General features: G+C 48.5%; 1 protein-coding gene across 6 annotated transcripts in view; it reads right to left on the bottom strand.

The window, feature by feature from the left end:
* CAMKK2 (calcium/calmodulin dependent protein kinase kinase 2) overlaps positions 1-20,539 on the bottom strand; it is a 64,904-nt gene that overhangs the window by 25,032 nt on the left and 19,333 nt on the right. For all 6 annotated transcript variants that reach the window (XM_027853567.1, XM_027853568.1, XM_027853569.1 and 3 more), the window contains exons 2-7: positions 15,126-15,653; positions 8,613-8,660; positions 7,217-7,270; positions 5,684-5,735; positions 3,830-3,963; positions 2,207-2,243 (exon numbers count right to left, since the gene is read on the bottom strand). In XM_027853567.1, the coding sequence (XP_027709368.1) occupies positions 2,207-2,243; positions 3,830-3,963; positions 5,684-5,735; positions 7,217-7,270; positions 8,613-8,660; positions 15,126-15,596 (796 nt within the window). In that variant the 5' untranslated portion in view covers positions 15,597-15,653. The remainder of the gene's footprint in view (positions 1-2,206; positions 2,244-3,829; positions 3,964-5,683; positions 5,736-7,216; positions 7,271-8,612; positions 8,661-15,125; positions 15,654-20,539) is intronic.

Genomic DNA, 20,539 nt, shown 5'->3' with positions numbered 1-20,539 from the left:
GGGGTCGAATGTCTGGAACAAGAGAGGTGACCGGCTGTTGCCCTCTGCCCTCAACAGAGCACATCTCGAGTAATGTAATCAGTTCTGGGTACATTTTTGGAATTATACTGAGATGGATGAATAGTGGACAGAGAAGGTCAAGAAGATGGGAGCTAGTGTTGGGCAAAGTTGAAGCACCTGAAATTATTTAGTCTGGGCAAAAGAAGGCTGGGGGAGGGGTGGGGAGGCAGGAAGGGGGAGAATAGTCCTCAAGTTTGAAGGGCTGTGATACGCAAGAGGGGACTGAACTTGGCCCCAGGGGGGAAGAACCAGGAGTGCAGGCTACAATCGCAGAAAGGTTCATTTATGCTCAATATTATAATTTATTATAATTTATGTAATGTTAAAGTTTGCAAACACTTTATATGTGTTATTTCATTTGAGTCTTACAACAACCTTATGAGGTAGGTACCATTATCATTCCCATTTAATAGATGAGGAAAGTGAGACCAAAGTATGCCCAGAGTCACACAGACAGTACGTATCTAAGGAAAGATTCAAACTCAGGTCTTGCTAATTCTATCACCCTATCCACTGGGTCCCTTAGCTGCCTCTAAGAAAAAACTTCTAAATAGTGAGAACTGTCCAGAAGAGGAATGGGCAGCTCCAGGGGCTAGTGAGCTCCCTACCCCTAGAGGTCTCCAAGAAGAAACTGGACAGTCAGGAATGTTGTGCAAGGGCTAGGTGATCTCTGAGGTCCCTTCCAGCCCTGGGATGCTGGGGTTTCCTAAGAGGACTTCCCCAGATGCTTTGAGGGCAGAATCTTCTGACTCTGTAGCCATCTTCCCAAGGAGAACATACTCTTCTGCACACCCTAGTTCTGGGTAACTTCTTCATAAAAGTCTCAGATGCTTTCGAATCCCATCTGGCATTCTGTGCAGTGAGTTTTCCATTCCCCCTATGAGCGTGGATTATCCACAGTACTGAAAGCCCAGGCTGCTGCCTATTCCCTCATCCCACCCCCTTCCCTCCACTCCCAGGACACTGAGTCCTCCCTGCCCACTGCTATGTGGCGTAGACTCAGGAAACACAGCTTCATTTGCATACTAGCCCAAACCAAAGAGAGTCACAAACAGGAACTTGTGACCATCAAAAGTGATGCAGCCCAAAATGCAGCCCCAATTCCAACAGAAGAGATTCTTCCTGGTTTTTATTATTATTACTATTATTATTATTATTGTTATTATTATTGTTATTATTATTATTATTATTATTATTATTATTATTATTATCCGGGACTTTTGTCTATCAAGAAAATCAGCTAGATTGTGGGGTCAGGAAGACTTGAGTTCAAATCCAGCCTGAGCCACTTACTAGTTTGTATGACCCTGGGCAAGTCATTTAACCTCTATCTGCCTCAGTTTCCTCATCTGTAAAATGGAGATAATAATATCACCTACTGTCCAGGGTGGTTGTGAGAATCAGAGGAGATAATATTCATAAAGCACTTAGCACAGTGCCTGGCAATGCTTCTTTCCTTCCTTCTAATCAGCACCAACAGGAGAGATTGTTACAGTAGTGATTGCTAATCCCTCTTAGGACTGGAATTTCCTTGAGGACGGGGCCTTTCTTTTCCTCCCTCAAAGGACCGTGAATGGGACACTAGAAGAGACCTCAAAGGACACGCAGTCTAACCTTCCCCACTACTTCCCATAAGCAGCTAAGTGGACATGGAGTCAGGAAGACCTGAGTTCCAATCCAGCCTTAGACACTAGTATAACTGGAGAGGGAGAGGGAGAAGGAGAGGGAGAGAGAGAGAAAAGAGAAGGGGGAGTTCCCTGTACCAAAGAAATCACGGGTCCAAGTCCTCTTGGCCTATCCTCTGCCTCTGAACCAGAGCTCTTCCCACCGTACTAAGCTGCCCACCTGCAATCAGGAAGACCTAGATTTGAATCTTGCCCCAGACACTCACTGTAGCGCTATGACTATGAACAAGTCACTTAGCTAACTGTTCTATGTCTCAGTTTGTTCATCTGTAAAATGGGGATAATAATAGCCCCTACTTCACACCAGGCTGTTGTAAGGTTCAAACTTGACGATGCCTAGCCAACCTTCAAGCGCTGTAGAATGTAAGCTATTATCACAAGTGAAGGGGCATCTCAGCGAGTAGAGAAGGAAGGGCCCCTGGGGCTTTGGAGGCAGTGGAAGGATAAGCTGGCTTTCTTACCCATGTAGAGATGGTCCTCATTTGGGTCATCCAGGACCTGTCAAGAAAGACACAAACACGGGAGAGGTTAGGAGAGAAGAGAGTGGAAAGGGTGGGAAGGCGTAAGGTCAATATCCTCCCAGTCTGTGCTTTAGTGGCAGGCCTGCTACACTCTCCATTCTCTCCTCTCCGAAATGAAGACAAAGATGTGGAGAGAAGGCCCAAGGCTTGGGAACTAAAAACTCACTTCCCACGGTGCAGTGTGGCCAGACTTCTGGAACAACCTCATAAATCCTCACAAGTTCTGTCTTTCCTCTCCCCACACACCTTCCCTGCCTGTGTTTGTGAAGATTTCTCAAGACCATGCAGTGGTATGGAGTGGACATAACTATTTGGAGTTAGTATGACCTGGGTTCAAACCCTTCCACTAACATATGCTGGCTGTGCAATCTCCAAGTGAGTCCCTTAACCCCTCTGTGCCCCAGGAACCTCCCTAGGATTTACCTACTAAGCCTTAGATGCAGGAAGGGGAGTTTCCAACACTGATGAAGTCTGTGATTTCAGCTTCAAGAAGAAGCTAAGCAGGGCCCCACCTCCTGCACCCACTGATTCTAAGGTGAAAGGTCAGCAAGGCACTGCCCCACTGAAAACTACTTTTGAGCTCTCTTCCATGGGATCATCAGATAATAGATTTAGGCCTCGAAAGGACCATAGAGGTCTTCTCATTTTAAAAAACTGAGGCCTAGAAAGGTCAAGGGACTTGCCCAAGGTCACACAGCTAGAAAAATGTCTGAGGCAGGATTCGAACTTAATTCTCCCTGACTCCAAAGCAAGTGCACTACCTATTATACCACACTGCCTCTCAACAAATGCATCAAGGCCAGAGAGTAGCATCTCATGGACTTCTCTATCTTGTTTACTACATTTATTGTGGTTGTTATCAGTCACGTCTGACACTTTGTGACCCCATTTGGGGTTTTCTTGATCAAGATACTGGAGTGGTTTGCCATTTCCTTCTCCAGATCATTTGACAGATGAGGAAACTGAGGCAAACAGAGTTAAGTGATTTGCCCAGGGTCACACAGCTAGGAAGTGTGTGAGGCCAAATTTGAACTCAGGTCTTCTTGACTCCAGCACTCTATCCACTTTGCCACCCAGCTGCCCCACATTTATTATAAGGGCAAGCAAATTCCCATTTGTATGATTAATTAATAGGTCTATCCAAAGTGTTTTGGTTCTCCTCCCTCCACTGCTTTTGCAGAGGTGGGGGACTATGGATATGAAATAGTGCATATAATGTCTGACCTTTTTTGATACATTAGTTTTCCTAACGTGCTTTTTTTCCATTTTGTGTTATAAGAAATAGCTCTCTAGGAAGGGAAATGGGAGGGATATGCTGACAAACGTAGGTAACATATAAATAAAGGTAGCAATAAAAATTTACTTTTTAAGGTGAATGTTTTGTCCCTCTCCATTTTAGATCTGCCCGTCAGCATCCAGGAAAAGCTCAGATTACAGCCCAGGCAATAATCTCCAGGTCTCCTAAACCAGCTCTCACATCTGTCCCCTGTCTACCTCACGGGCTCCTTAATCTCAAAGCTGCTCTGCCCTCACCCTTCTCCTCCCACCTCCCTGGCATCTCACCTCCACCAGCTTCACCACATTGGGATGGTCCAGCTTTTTGAGAATAGCGATCTCTTGGTAGACCTGTTCAATGGGGCCCTTGGGTTGGATGCAGCCTTCTGAGGCGGGCTTGGTGCCACGGGGTGGGGGACGGCCTGGTAGGGAAGAATGAACACACCGCACTGTGAGGACCTGTGAGGTTGGAGGAAGAGTGAGCCATGCCAGAAAAAGTCTGGCAATGCTCCACCACTCAGGCACCTTCCCTAGCTCCTTGCTAGGGATCTCAGTGGAGATCAAGCTTATGATCTGGGAATTTTAGGTACAACCTGGTTCCAACAAACCTTCGGGGCCTAATTTCACATTACTTCCATCTTTACACCACATATTCCAACCCAACTGGACTACTTACCACCCATGGTTTGCAGCCTCTCCTGTTTCTGTGCCTTTCTCAAGCTATCCTTTATACGTGGAATGCCCCCCACCCCCATCTTGACCTGTTGATACCCCGTCCAGGCTTCAAGGCCCAACATAAATGTCTCTTCCTTCTGAAGCACTGGATGACCTGGGCCAGGCTAGGCCACTGGCCCACATCTAAGAAAATGAAATTTAGTTAGGATAAATGGAAGGACTTATAATTGGTTAAAAAAAATCACCTAGAGGCAGCTAGATGGCGCAGTGGATAGAGCCCCGGCTCTGGATTCAGGGCTCTGAGTTCAAATGCGGCCTCAGACACATAACACTTACTAGCTGTGTGACCCTGAGCAAGTCACTCAACCCCATTGCCTAGCCCGCCCACCCAAAAATCACCTAAATGAGAACAAGAGGGAAGGATGGGATGGGGGGAGACAGAGAGACAGACATTTGTCTGAAAAATGCCCGGAGATTTTAGCGCACTGCAAGTTCAACATGGCGGCCGAGAAAGCTGAGGTGATCTTGGGCTACATGAGACCAGCAGATCGTCTACTCCGTATTACTCAGCTACTTTCACATTGGGGAGAAGCAGGGGAAGAGGAAACCTTCCTTTTCTTGGATTTTTTTTTCAATTTTCTTTTGCTCGTGAACAATAATAAACAAATGTAGTCATTGCAACATACAATGGATGATCGTCTATAGAACCTGTTATGTGCAGTATCATTTCTTTTAAGCGGGTATTAAATTAACAAGTTAGTAACAAAATTGTCCTTTGTTTCCCTTTCTGCACTTCTTCCAGTGGTAGATGGGGAGGTGAGAGGGAGGGGTGTGAAAGCCAAGAAGAGAAAGGAAGAGGTGGAGGCCAAGGGAAGGGGGGATGGAGGGGAGGCCAAGAGAAAGGAGGAGATGGAGGCCAAGAGAAGAAAGGAGGAGGTAGAGGCCAAGAGGAGGAGGGATGGAGGGGAGCAAGAGGGGGGAAGAGTGGAGGCCAAGGAGAGGAGGGATAGAGGGGAGGCTAAGAAGGGAAGGGAGGCGGTAGAAGCAAATGGGTGGGGGGTCAGAAGAAAAGCCAAGGAGAAAGAGGAATGTAGAGGCCAAGAGGCAAAATGAGGAGGTAGAAGCCAAGGGGAGGGAGTATAGAGGCCAAAGGGAGAAGGAAGGAGGAGCAGGTCAAGGAGAAGGTGAAGGGGTGGAGGCCAAGAGGAGGGGAAAGGGTGGAGGCCAAGGAGAGGGGAAAGGGTGGAGGCCAAGGAGAGGGAGGGCCTGGAGGGGAGGCCAAGGGAAGGGAGGAGGCAGCCAGAACTAAGAGGCCTAGCTTGAAAGCCCATCTCCTTTCCAGTCCCCTCACTTGCCCCCATCTCTAGCCTAGACTGCCATCTTCTGTCATGGGCCACCCTGCCCCACCTCCCAAACCAGCCCTCCCGTGCACTGTTTCAATCCCTCATCCCAATCCCATACACTCACGGGGGAAGCCTGCCTGCCGCATCAGCTTCTTTTTGGAAAGCACCTTCATGGCCTGGAAGAGGAAATTCCCAAAGTCCAAGTCACTGTTGGTGAGTCACCCCCACAGCGGAGGTGGATTCTGCATCTATCAAGGACCCTCGTGCTAAACCCCAGCCCTCCCCAGGCCCTCATGACCTCAAGTCACTGCTCTGAGCACTGGACAACATAACCCTCTGACAGATCCTCCCAGCCTGGTGGGAAGTCCAGTGGCCAGGATATCCTATCAAATAAAGGGGCCAAGGGAGAGGGTTTGGGGCAAGACAACTGGAAAACGGATGTCCACTGAAAGAGAGTGTGGTCTAGGGGAACGGGCTAGGACTTGGGGGCTGCAAGCCCTGGGAGTTATAATTCAGGCTCTGACAATGACCCACTGTGTGACTTTAGTAAGCCCCTTCCCCTCAGTTTCACCATTTGCAAAAATGGGAACAAAAGCGCTTTCTGAACGCATAGGGATGATTTCATCACAAGATCATATTCTATGGCTCTTAGAATCATATTAGATCACACATGTAAAAGCATTTTGCAAACCTTAAAGTATCATGTAAGTATTAGTTGCTATTATTATTGTTGCTATTATTATCATTATTATTATATTATTATTATTATTATTACATCATCACTTTAGAGCTAGAAAGTCGGAGGTCTTCTAGTGCTCCAAGGCAACTGGATGACATTGTGTATAGTGTTAGACTTAAAGTCAGGAAGACCCCAGTTCAAATCCTGCCTCAGACTAGTTTTTTGATCTTGGGCAAGTCACTCTCAGCCTCAGTTGCTTCATTTGTAAAATGGGAACAATTATAGTATTTATCTCTCAGAGTTGTTGGGAAGATTCAATGAGACAGCGTGTGCAGAGCATTTTACAAACTTTAAAGTACTTTATAAATACTAGCTATTATCATTATTATCATTATTATTATTACTAGTAGTAGTAATAGTTCAGACCCTTCATTTTACAGAGTCCCAAAGACATCCAGTGATTCGCTCAAAGTCACACAGGTAGTAAGTAGTAAACCCAAGATTCCATCTCTCCCACTGTGGTTCGATGGAAAACAGTGTTGGGCTCGTCCTCACAGGACCCATGTAAACCTGGCTCTGGTATTTGCTTATCAGCCTCTGCTGACTTGGAGCAGGGAGCTTCACTCCCTCCCCCACACTCAGGGCCTCAGTTTCTCCATCTGTGAAATGAGGGGGTGGACCCCAGGGCCTCTGGGGTCCCTTCCTGCTCTGAATCTATGATGCTACGATCTCTTTGAGCCTTAGTTTCCTCATCTGTAAATTGTGGAGGGTAGACAACATAGCCCTTAGGGTTCTTTCCATTTTTAAATCCATGATCCTATCCAAAGTCTCGTCTCCCTGTGCCTCAGTTTCCTCATCTGTAAAACGAGGGAGTAGGAAGGGCTTCCAAGCCGGTACATGGAAAGCAGTTTTTACGCTCAAAGAGCTCACACTCCTGCAGACCAGGGGCCCACCAGGGGCGGGAAGCCAGGTACTCACATAGTAAGTATTGTCATCTTCGTTGTAAGCCAGCTTGACCACTCCATAAGAACCCTGAATGAAGGAGAACAAGTCTGTGATACTCCCCTCCTGGGTGTCCTTCCTCCCAGCATCCCCTGGGCCAGGGTCAGGAGTATTCCCCAAGAGCTCCCCTGGCCAGCCTGGTCTGGATGCAGCCTGACACTGTCCCACCCGTAGACCTGGAATAGCCACAGTCCTACCCCTCACTACAGACACCTCTACAGCTCCCACCCACCCTTCGAGGTCAAGCTCAGAGCCCAGGCAGCCTTCCACAGTCCCACCCCTCACTACAGACACCTCTACAGCTCCCACCCACCCTTTGAGGTCAAGCTCAGAGCCCAGGCAGCCTTCCATGACCACCCAACCCACTCCCAAGCACTCCCAGCTCCCAGGGCCCTAACTGGCAGGTCAGCCCAAAACTGTTAGTATTTCCTGTGTGTCTTTCCTCCATTTTAGTTATTTCTGCAGGACCAGGCATAAAGCCAGAAACATACTTTGGACTGCTCTCACTAAAGGCAACAAAAGAGAACCCATCTGGCCCCCTCCACGTGAAATAATGGGCTGTCCTTCTTACGGGGACTTGATGCTCCAGCCGCCAGAAAGGTAGATGATATAGTAGAGAAATCAAGACTTGGGAGTCAGAAAGGCCTGGGTTCAAATCCCACCTCAGACATTTACTGGCTGGGTCACTCTAAGCGGGTCACTTAACCTTGGTACCTCAGTTTCCTCATTTGTAAAATGACCTCTAAGGTCCTTTCCAACTCTAAATCTATGGTCTGCTGTGCCCCACGCCCTCTCTCCAGTATGTGAATGGGCTGACCTGAACCAACCATACTCTCCTCCATTTCCCCCTGAAGATCACCATCATGTTTCCCAGTCAGTGGCTGTGAAACAGACATTTTTTCTTTGTCTCTTGCTAACTCCTGTGATTTTAAGCCAGTTTCTCTTCCTTCCTGGGTCTCAGTTTCCCCACATACAAAACAGAGGGGTTGGGCTAGGTGATCCCAATGGAGGCCTTCAAGGAAAGGCTGAGCAACCATTTTCTGGTTTGCTGTAGCTCAGATTCCTGCCCGAGTCCAGATCAGGGTAGATGCCCCTAAGATTCCTTCTGGCCCAAAGCTTCCATGACTATAAGGGAACAATGTCTTTACCACCGTAATGGAGGAGTAGGACTTGGGGCCTGAAGAAGTGTTTTTTCTTCCAGAAATAACTTTAATTTTCTTCGAAAAACAAAGAAAACCACCCAAAGCGTCAGCACCAAATTGAACAGAACTCTCCCCTCCCCTAGGCCTCCTCTTCTCCCATCCCCCCCTCCCTCTTCCTCCCAGCCCCTACCTCAAGTATCTGAGAGGCACCAGCCCCTCTTTCTATTTACCTTCCCAATCTCATCTTTCAGCGTATACTGATTAAGCTGTACACAGTCCTGTGGTAGAGAGGAGACAAGGGGGAAAATGTCAGAGGCATCTCTGTCAAGGGGTGTAAGGGAAGGGGGAAGAGAAAACAAATCATTATTAACTGGGAAAAATAAAAGTTTAAAAAAAAAAAGTCACCTCTGGCTAGGCCCAGACAGGTAGGGGGTGGACTCAGAGGCCACCTGGACACTGAGAAAATATCTGGACTCTGATCCCCTGAACAGGAAAGTGGCAAGCCCCAGAAAGCTGTTGATAGGTCATTAGAAGGAAAGAAAGTAGAAAAAAATTTGTTACCACCCCTGTCCTCCCAGACCTCTTTGCAAGGCAGAAAACAAACCAATAAAAACAACAGCTAGCATTAATATAATGTTATAAGGGTTACAAAGCGCTTTACAAATACTTTCTCATCCTGGAAGGTAGATAATATTATCCCCATTTTACAGTTGAGGAAACTGAGACAGAGGTTAAGTTACTTGTCCAGGGTCATAGAGGCAGGATTTGAACTCGGGTCTTCCTGACTCCAATATAAGCAATCTCTATCCATTGCCACCTAGCTGACCTCAAGAGCCACAGAAGGCAGAATTGATCCAACAAAGCGGTGGGGGCCTGAGGGAACCACACCTCCGACCCTTTGCCCAACTAAGAGGACACATGGGCACCACCCTCCAGGTCATCGATGGTCAATCCGCTAAGCAAGTTTGGGAAGCCTGCTGGTCCCCATCCGTGACATCTGTCATCTCCTGACTGGGCTGTGCCCCATGCCTCCCTCACGTCCAACCTCTTGGAATCTCTGCCACGGCCGCCAGCAAAGGTCATCTCGCTCTTGATTTCTTGGCATTCTGTCCAACCTCCTGCTATTTGCCCCCAGTGGAATAAAGTATCTGGAGGGTCCCAGAATCTGACCCACAGCAGGAAAGGATCTTCGAGGGCACTGAGTCGAGTGGAGGAAACAGAGGTTAAGCGGCGTGTCTGAAGTCACACAGCTGGGATTCCAGCTCGGGTCAGTGGACTCCAAAGCCAACATTCTCCTCCACTGTGTTCCTGTCTCATTCTTGTCTCTGTCTCCTCAGCACCTGTGCCCGGCACATAACAGCTGCTTAATAAATGCTTCCTTGGGGGCAGCTAGGCGGCACAGTGGGTAGAGCTCCAGCCTTGGAGTCAGGAGGACCTGAGTCAAAATCTAGCCTCAGATACTTGACATTTACTAACTGTGTGACCTTGGGCAAGTCACTTCACCCTGCTTGCCTCAGTTTCCTCACCTGTAAAATGAGCTGGAGAAGGAAATGGTAAACCACTGCAATATCTCTGCCAAGAAAACCCCAAATGGGGTCACAAAAAGTCAGACATGACTGAAAATCACTAAACAAGAAAACTGCATTATAAAAACAAAAGATCTCATTAAAAAAGAGGCAGCATGGCCTGGTGCATAGAGAGCTGGCCTCAGATCTGGATGGCCTGGTTTAAGCCCCATCTCTAACATATGTGAGCTGGGAAACCCTAGAAAAGTCAATTAACCTCTCAGTGCTCTCAGTACCTTCCCTCTTGAATAAACTCCAGTGATTCCCTATTACCCTCAGGATCCAATATAAAATGGCATTTAAAACCCTTCAAACCGGGCCCCTCCCTATAAGATGCAGCAATACGACCTTCTTGCTGTTTCTTCCTCACACCAAATGGGACACCCCACCTCTGTGCCTTTGCCCTGGCTGTGCCTCATGCCTAGAATATTCTCCTTCCTTATCTCTACCTCTTGGCTTTCCGGAATTTCTGCAAGGTTCAACTTGATGAGGTTTAGGGGTGCTGACACAGCTTAGGGGTGCTGGGACCTCAAAATGTCAGGGTACAGGGTGATGTTGCCTGGAATGAATCCACACACTCAAACCATCCTCCAGTCAAGTGGCAAAGTTTATTATGATGCCAATAGAAACAGGCAAGGGTTCTTAGGGAACCTGTAACCTGATAAGAGTGATGGAAAAGCTTATATGGAAGAGAGACAGTGAGAGGATGCCAAGGATGCTAATTAGGTGATGGGGGTAGGGGGTGGGGATGGGATTAGGGAGTGGTCGGCATATGCAAGTGGTCCAGGAGCTTTGAAAGAAGGTGTCTGTGATCCATGGATGGGAAAATCCATGGAGTCTGCAGAGAAAACTTTGTTGATACCAGACATGGAGGGAGAAAAGACAGGTTTTTTTGTTTGGCTGTCAGAGGCTGGTCCGTGAGGATCTGGCACCAAGGACAGAGGCCTTGGGTCAGTGTAATTGCTCTGATAATCCCAGAGACATAGTCTTAGGGCTTTTGGGGCCCAGGTCCCATCACCCCTTCAAGCTCAGATCTCTTCTTTGGCAGGAGGCCTTTCCCTATAGTCCACTTTCTACTGACATTACCTCCCACTGACCCTGTTTAGATCTTTTAGGTACACAGTTGTTTGCATGTGGCCTCCCTCATTAGACCGTGAGCTCCCTGAGGGCAGGCACTTATGTGTATTTGCCTTTCTCTGAACCCCTAGCACTTAGCACAATGCTTGGGACAGAGTAACTATTTAACAGATGTTTGTTGACTGACTCCCTCATAAGCTGAATCAGGAGAGGGAGTTTCCTCACCAGGGAGGTCCCCAAACCAATGAAATCACAAGTCTGGTCTCTATCCTCTATCATTAAAAATAGGATTTTAGAAAGCTAATTTGAAAGTGGGTTTTCCCTCGGAGGACCAGACTTCTCCTTGGCAGGTGGGACTTCCCTCCTCGGCTGCAGAGGCAGACAGGGCCCTGCCTGTACCCAAAATCTTGGCCTCCCCCCTCTGGCCACAGGTAAGGGCTGAATGAAGATACCACCCCGCCAAAGATCTCGCTCCAAGACAAAAAAGAAGTGTGGGGCCTGGCCGGGGCCTGGGGAACTTCTACGCTCTTCAAAGGGACTCCTTTGCTATCAGACACTTGGAGGTGGGGAGTGACTGTGGGGCCTCCCCAGCATCCTCCGGGGTTTTTGCAGGCCTTGTGAGCCACGAGGGCTCCCAGGGTGCCCAAGGCTGTCTCCTCCCCTGTCTCCTCCCACAAGGCTCTCCCACCCCAGGTGGGATTGCAGTGACTTCCTCCCAACCTCATAATTAGGGGAGCTGAGGCTTCACACACAGTCTACAACCTTCTGTGCGAAGATCCTAAAATGCTTAGCTGGTTATCTCAGCCTCTAATCCTGTCTGTAACCATCCCACGGATGTCATGAGCCCCAAAGATAAGCAATGCAGCAAGGTGAAACAGCAAGGCAGAGCACTGATCTCAAGCGGGACCCTGAGCAAGTCTCTTGATCTCTCTGCCTCAGTTTCCTGACCTTTAAAATGGGGGTAATAATTATACCTCCCTCCCAGAGCTTTTGTGTGGATCAAATGGGATAACATATGTAAAGAGCATAATGAATTCCTCCTCTGCCTGCCTCCCCCAACCTGACCTGAATTTCCTGGTGTGTTTCCTTGAAGGCTAAACTCGGGGGTTTTCAATGAACTCTGGGATTCCACAGCCCAGCCCCGCAGGCTCCTGCCAGAATCTTTGCTAGGATAGGTTATAGCTCCCCAGAATTAGGTTAAGCAATCCTGGGACCCTTCCTTGGGGATGAGCTTTTCTTAGCTAGAGAAAAATGAGACCCAGAGCAGGGAGGGAACAGGCTTAAACTTAAAGTGCTATTACTATTATTGTTATCATTAGCTAGAAATGCAATTATTATTATGTAACAACACAGCTACTAGTATTAGTATTATTAATAACCAAACAAGAGCTAGAAGCAATTACAAGATAAAATGGGTAATTCTATTCTAATTATGTGAAACTGAAAACTGAAACACTTTTGCATAAATAAAATTAATGCAACTAGAATTAGTAGTAAGTGGTAAACTGGGGCAAAACTTTGTATTAAATATCAATGACAAGGGTTTGATATCCAGGATACATGGCCAACTAACAAATATGTAAGAATAAAAGCCATTCCCAATAGACAAATGGTCAAAGAATATGATAAAACAGGCAGTTATGAGGCACCATAGTGCAGAAAGTACGGGACCTGGAGTCAGGAAGACCTTAGTTCAAATACAGCCTCAGACACTTCCTAGCTGTGTGACCCTAGGCAAGTCGCTTAACTCTCTGCCTGCCTCAGTTTTCTCATCTGTAAAATAGGGACAATAACAGCTCCTACATCCCAGGGTTGTTGCAAGGATCAAATGAGATATTTGTAAAGCACTTAGCACAGTGCCTGGCACATAGTAGGCGTTATATAAACGTTAGTTATTATTACCGTTCTCCAGTAATATAGAAAATGTAGCATAAGAGAAAGAATGTAGCACATCAGTAATCATACAGGAAATGCACATTGAAACAAACCCTGAAGTTTCACTTCACACCCAAGAAATACAGCAAATGAGCTGCATGGATCTGGGCCAACCCGATGCTCAGATAACAGACCCAGAGTCACTGCCGTACCTGATGAAGCAGCTGAAGGGGGCATTAATTAGGACCAGAGATCCAAAACAGAACCTTCAGAAGCCTTCTAATCCAACCCCCTTCATGTTGGAGGTGAGAAAAACGAGGCCCAGAGAAATTAAGTGATTGGCCTAAAATCATAAGGGTAGTAAGGATTTGAACTGAGGTCACAGGATCCTGACAGCTAGGTGGCACAGTGGATAGAGCACTGGGCGTGGAGTCAGGAAGACCTGAGTTCAAATCTAGCCTCAGGCACTATCTAGCTGTGTTACCCTGGGCAAGTCATTTCACTCTGTTTGCCTCAGTTTCCTCCTCTGTAAAATGAGCTGGAGAAGGAAATGGCAACCCACTCCAGTATCTCTGCTAAGAAAACCCCAGATGGGGTCCCAGAGTCAGACATGACTGAAAGAAACAACAGAAAAACAATAAAAACTGGACCCTAGACTAGAAGAGGCCTGGGGGCCACCTCGTCCAACCTATTCATTTCAGAGATGTGGAAACAGGGCCGGGTGGTTTAAATGACTTGTCCAAGGTCACACGTGTGCAATAACCTCAGAGGTGGGATCTGAACCCAGGGCCTCAGACTCCAGAGCTGGTCTGCCTTCCATTGTACCATGCTGTGGGGGACTTCACCGAGAGCTTTTAGTGGAAAGAATGCTGGACTGGGGAGTGAGGAGACCCTCCTTCTGCTCCTGGTTCTCCCGCTCGCTCAGCACGTGTCCTTGGGGCTGTTCCTCCCCTGCTCTGGGTCTCCTCGGTCTCCATCCCCGAGGCAGCCCCAGGATGGCTTAACCCAATTCAGGGGAGCTATAGCCTACCCCAGGCAAGGTTCTGGCAGGAACCTGCAGGGTAGAACTCAGTGAAAGCCCCAAGTTCAGCCTTCAAGGAAACACACTCAGGAAGTTTGGGCCAGGTGGGAGAGGGGGACAGCGGAGGAGGGATTCATTAACCTGGAGGTGCAATCGCCTGACTCCTCCATGCAGAGTATCACGGCGTTACAGGAAAAACAGATGGATTTGGACTCAGAGAATCGGGCCTGGAATCCCTGATCTGACACTTCCTGGCTGTGGGACCTCAAGCAAGGTCCAACCTGACCTCTCTGGGCCTCAGTTTCTTTATCTCTAAAATGGGTTCAGACTAAATTATCTCTAGTTACCTGGTTTTCTCTCCAGCCCCTCAAATTCAACATGCATCCAATGGAGCCCTTGCCTTTCTTTTCAAACTCTCCCTGCCTCCCAACTTCCCTTTCTGACCTGTGGCTTCCCAATTCAAGAAATCTCCCATGTTTCGATCTGTCCTTTCCCATCTAGGACCTAGGGATCCCACCTTTACAAGGTGGCTTCCGTCTGCCCTGGATTTCTGTTCTCAAAGCCACCAGCCCCCACTGCCACCAATCTGGACAGTCTAGATTTCTTCACTGTGTCTCCTTCAACACATCATTCTTCCAAATAGATCTAACCATGTTACTCCTGTGCTTAAGAATCTTCAGTGGCTCCTGCTTTCCTACCAAGCAAAGGTCAAACTTCTCTTTTCTCCATAACTTAGGACCACCTCACTCTCCCAGACTCATTGTGAAAGGATAACTTCCTTTCATGCATATGACATGGAAGTGGGGAGCAGGAGTGGGGAACCTTTGGCCTTGAGGCCACATGTGGCCTTCTAGGTCCTGGGGTACAGCCTTTTGACTGAGCCCAAGTTTTACAGAACAAATCCTTTTATTAAGTGGGTTTGTTCTGTGAAGCTTGGATTCAATCAAAGGCCGCACTTGAGGACCTAGAGGGCCACATGTGGCCTTGAGGCTGCAGGCAACACCCCCCCCCCCACAGAGGTTTCAGTTCCTTGGCCTTGCAATTTCCATTCTATATCATTTTGCCTCAAGGCTGCAGCTTCCCCAACCCTGCTCTAAGGTAGCTTCTAATGAGAACTCCGCCTGTCCCATCCCTCAACCACCATTACAGAAGAAAGACAAGGAGACACCGCACAAGAGATGAGGGGTGCCCGCCGCTTCTCTTACCTGCATCCCGGTGATAGAGACGTGTCTAGACTCCACCGTGGGCCTGCGGGGGAGCCGGGGGGAGGACTGGGGTGAGCTGACCGGAGAGTAAGGAAGAGAGGGGTAGATAAAGCGGCCGTTCACACTCCCGCTCCCTCCAGGGGACAGGGTGGCCTGGGACCGCTCCTGCAAGGACAGCTTGCGGCCGGAGAGGTGGGGCCGGGCCTGGGGCCCAGGGTCAGCAGGTGCCTGGAGAACCTCCTCCTCCTCCCCACCGTGCTCCATCTGCTCCTCCGGCTGCCCCTGGCCCAGGGCCCCGCTGGCACAGCCAGGCTCGCACTCAGTCACCACGATGAAGGACTCCATGCTGCCCAAGTGGAGGCTCAGGGATGAGAGCCCGTGGAGGGCCTCGCAGGGTTTAGGGTTCTCATCCCGTGGTGTGGGCCTCTCCGAGGGTGTGGGGGCGGGCTGGCTAGAGACACATGATGACATGGTGCCCACGCCAGCTTCATCCAGTCTGCTGGGGCTCTCCCATCTGACAGCTCTGACCTAGGGAGAGAAGGAACGGTTAACACCACCCAACCATGCACACAAGGAGGGTCCCGGGCAATCTCAATGTAGTGCCTCATGTGGGAGGTGCAATCCTACTCCAAGCCAGAGAAGCACATTTGTTTTCCCAGATCAAGGACATTTCAGCGTTACAATCGTCACTGCGTGACCTTAGGCAGACCACTTAATATCTCTCGGCCTCAATTTCCTTCTCTGTAAAATGAGCTGGTTGGACTAATGACTTTTAAGATCCCTTCTGGCTCAATTACTAAGCACCAACTGTGGACATGACATTCTGTTGGGTACTGGGGGCAATAAGGGCAGACATTTGTATAGGACTTTACAATTTACAAAATGCTTTGCACACATCATGTCCTCTCTGGAAGGAAGGAAGGAAGGAAGGAGGGAGGGAGGGAGGGAGGGAAGGAAGGAAGAAAAGAAGGAAAGGAGGTAAGGAAGGAAGGAAAGAAAGGAGGGAAGGAAGAAAGGAAAGAATTAAGGGGGAAAAGGAAGGAAGGAGAGAGAAGAGAAGGAGGATAGAAAGGAAGGGAAGGAAAACGGAAAAAAGGAGGGAACAGAGGGAGGGATAGAAGGAGGGAAGGAGGGAGGGAAACATATGAGAAGGAAGGAAGGAAGGAAGGAAGGAAGGAAGGAAGGAAGGAAGGAAGGAAGGAAGGAAGGAAGGAAGGAAGGGAAAGAGAGAGTTTCTACCTGAGGTAAGAAGAGATCGAGTGCTGCTGCTCACCCCTGGGTTGCCCATGTAGCTAGCAGGACACCAGGAGGGCCACAGGCCGCCCCTACCAGAAGTTGCCCGTTCAGAGTAGGCACTCAGGCTCTCAGATAGGCCTGAGAAAACCGCTGCGAGCCTCCATCAACTCCCGTCCCCCGCCTGCACCTGACAGGGCTGCAGCCTTTTGAAAAAGAAATCAAGGCCCAAGGTATCACTGCAGAAACCATCAATGGAGATTTTTTCCCTCCAGCAGGGAAATTATTATCGATTTGCACTCAAGGGCAAGGACATCTCAGGGCTCTACTGACAAGGGGAGGATGAGTCCTGTGTCTCTGAGAGGTCCAGGCAGCTGGGTCTGGATCAAAGGAACGGACCTGCTCCTCACCTCTGCCCCCCCCACCCCCACTTTCCATCTGCTCCAAGTTATCTCAAGTCTACGTTCTTTTCTGTGTCGTCTCCCCCATTGGAGTAGATGCTCCTGGAGAACAAAGATTTGTCTTGTTTGCTCCTACCTGAATCCTCAGCACTTGGCACAGTGCCTGGAAAACAGTATGTACTCAATAAATGCCCACCAAGAGCTGCAGGTTCACGGTGTGGAACCACCTAGGTGACATGCTGGATAGCACTCTGGGCTTGCATTTGGGAAGACCTGAGTTCAAATCCAGCCTTAGGCACTACCTATGTGACCCTGGGCAATCTATTTAACCTCCTCAGCCTCAGTTTCCTCTTCTGTAAAATGGAGATAAATTAGCAACTAGCTCCCAGAGTTGTTGTGAGGACCAAATGAGATATAAAGTACTTTGCAAATGTTAAAATGCTTTACAAATCACAGCTTGATTCATTGTTTTGTTGATTGTCTAGACTCAAGAAAGCGATGGAGAAAACATTAATAGTGCAAATTCCTTTGAAAAGTGTGTCCTGTTGGAGAGCCAATTGTTAAACATTTAGCTAAAGCTGGATGAGAAGACAGATGAGGAGATGGAAGGAAGGAGTGGAAGGCTGTGTGGGATAACTTTTTAAGTCCTTTCTAGGGCTGAGAATGTCACAGGCTCATAGATTTAGAGCTGGAAGGGACCTTAGGGGACAACTAGTCCAGTCTCTTCATTTTACAGAGGAGGAAACTGAGAGATTGAGTGATTTGCCCAAGGATTCAAACTCAGGTCCAGGTCTTCTGACCCCAATGCCATGCCTTTTCCAATGTACCATTCTTGGAACTACCCCATCATTAACAGATCACGACAGTGCCCTGGTCGTAAGGGAAATTGAGCTTTTAAAATCCCCAATCAGGAATCCTTCTCAATGGGCTCAAAGCCCTTGTCACAGAATAATCTTGGTGTCTTTTCCAGGAAACCAAATAGAAATTGTTCCTGGAACTGCTGACCTTGAAACTAGTTACCTCCTGCCTCAGCCAATTACAGAAGAGAGATTGATACCTCACAAGGCTGGGCAGGGAAGGGATTAGGGGGAAAATTCCTCCTGCCAGGCTCACCAATCATCACAGGCTTGTGGTCGGCAGCTGTCCAGCCCCTTCCAAAATAGCTCTGCTCTTCCCCAGAGCCATCCCCAAAAGCAAAGCCGCCTCGCAGTGTTTGGGACCCGGGAAACATCCAAAGGGAGAGGCAAAGAGGCTGAGGTCCCCAGATAGGATGCATGATCACTGCACTGTAAGAAACAGCACATATGAGGAATTTAAAGAAATATGGGAAGACCCACAGGAACTGTATGGGGCTTGGCATATAGTGGGCACTAATAAGTGTTTATTGATTGATTTATTGCAGAACCATAAGAACATTTGTGAGCGGCAGTGTGACACTATGCATAGAGCACTGGTCTTGGCATCAGGAAGACCTGGGTTCCAGTCCTGACTCGGCATACACTTGTCTCGGTGACCTTAGACAAGTTACTTGACCTTTCTGTTTCTTCCTCTCTAAAATGGGGGGGGGGGGGTGGATCAGATGACCTCCCAGGTCTCTTCCAGGTCTCTGATGCTATTTAGAAATGACTATGGGGACAGCTGGGTGACCAGAGGATAGAGCACCAGCCCTCAAGTGAGGAGGACCTGAGTTCAAATGTGACCTCAGATACTTACTAGCTGTGTGACCCTGGGCAAGTCACTTAACCCCAATTTTCTTTCAAAAAAAAGGGGAGGGGAAGAAATGACAATGCTGTAAAAAGGCATTAATAAAACTTCCGTTTTTTATTTGTTTTTTAAAAATAGGCCGATACAGGCTCCACCTCACCTTTTCCTCCCCACACTCAGTAGAGACTGGATGACCTTTATTGGGGATATTTGAAGGGGGTATTCTTTTCTCAAGTAGGGGGCTGGGCTAGATGGCCACCAAGGCCCCTTCTGTTTCTGAGAGTCTGTGATTGGATGAAGAGCTGCAGTTCTCAGAGGTCCCCTGTGGCTTCCCAATCTAATGCTCAGTTTCCTATAACTTATCTTCTTCCCAAGGCATCTGTCCAAGACAAACAACCATCCCCAGAGGGCTGAGGGCCACTCCTCCCAAGGTGAGGTCATCCTGCCCTTGAGCCCCAGGGAAGAACATGGTGTCCCAAACAGGCCTTGGAGTCATTACAATGAAGACCCTGCAGAAAATTCCAACTAAGGTACCCCTCATGTTCCCACCAGGTGGGTGGAGAGGCTGCCCAGCTGCTATCCCTAAGGCACAGGTCTGACCACATCACTCCCTAGTGAAGATAGCCCAGAACCTTTAAGTCAAGAGCCTTGTGAATAGCAGTACGCCACCCCCCGCCAGCCAAACCACCCACCCTGCTCTCACAGTCATCATCTGGGGAAGCAATTCCTGTAGAAAAGGGGATCCCCAGCCCTACCAACTGCCACCCATAGATCAGGCAAGCCAGCCTAGCTCAAGTAGCCAGGTACCTTGGGGGCATAGACAGGAGGCAGGAGATGCCACGCAGGTCAAACCACCACCTTGACCACCATCTTCCTTAGACCCTAAAGGGGACAGTGTAAGATTCTGAACCCAAGAGCCTTGGGAAGGGCAATGGGTCCAGCCCAGTGGCCTAGCCCCTGTAGGGGATGAAGCCTGGATGCTGCTCCTTTAAATCCTAGGGCCACAGCTACCGAAGACTGGGGAAAGAAGGTTCTTGTTGCCCAAGTCCTTGGTGCTCTCCAAAGGTTCAACATGAGAAAATACATGATTCCATCAGTGAAAATGGCATCAGGGAAGAGGTGCCACCATCTGCTTCACCCTGAGGATGATGAAACCCTTTCCATCTGACTTGCACTGAAACTCCCATGGACATTGTCTCCCCCATTAGAATGTGAGCTCCCTGAGGGCAGGACATTCTGACTTTTCCATGTGTATCCCCAGTTCTTAGCATGACGCTTTGCACGTGGAAAGTGCTTATTAAATACTTTTTCATTTGTTCCTCCATTCATTCCCCTGCTTGTGAAGCTCTCCTGCCTCCCTCTTGCCTCCAGGAACAAAAAGAAATTCCTCTTGCCTTCACCGTCTGATTTCACACTGATTTCACACTGGTCCCCCTCACACGGGCGGTAGTGTAGTGCAGTGGGCAGAGAAACTCAAAGCCTCTGAGGCCTGGGGTCAAGTTCAGAGGGTGACGCATATGTGCTGGGACACTATGCAAGTTTCTAACACAATATGTTTCTGAGAAGATGCTGATCTGTATCGGGAGGAGTTTCCTTATGGGAGAGACCCCTCTATAAATGAAATCCCAGTCCAGTCGCTTCCCCATCCCCTCTCACACCTTCCATATTCCAGCCAGAGAGGCCTACAAGCCGTTCACCTTGGCTGACATCTATCTCCTACCTCGGTATCTGTGTACATGCCATACTCCACGCCAGGAATGCCCTCCCTCCTCACTTCCACTATCTTCTACGTACCATCTCCTGGAGGACACCTATTCTTATCCCCCAGCTGTTGGTGCTCTACCCACCTTGAAATTACTTTATAGGAACTCTATTTTGTATTGAGGCAGTATAGAAGGAGTCAGACCCAGAGTCAGGAAGGCTATATGACCCTAGGTGAGTCACTTAACTTTTCAGTGTTCCAGGTAACTCTCTGAGGCTACACATTAGAAAAACTTAGTAGTAGAAATAAATTAAGTAGAAAGAATTAGTGGTAGAAAGAATTTCCTCCATCTTCCAGTCTCCACTGGGGTCACT

Source organism: Vombatus ursinus, unplaced genomic scaffold (assembly GCF_900497805.2).
Source record: "Vombatus ursinus unplaced genomic scaffold, bare-nosed wombat genome assembly UNPS02009994.1, whole genome shotgun sequence".
Classification (NCBI taxonomy): domain Eukaryota; kingdom Metazoa; phylum Chordata; class Mammalia; order Diprotodontia; family Vombatidae; genus Vombatus; species Vombatus ursinus.
Note: the sequence above shows the minus strand (reverse complement) of the source record. Positions and strands in the feature narration are given on the sequence as shown.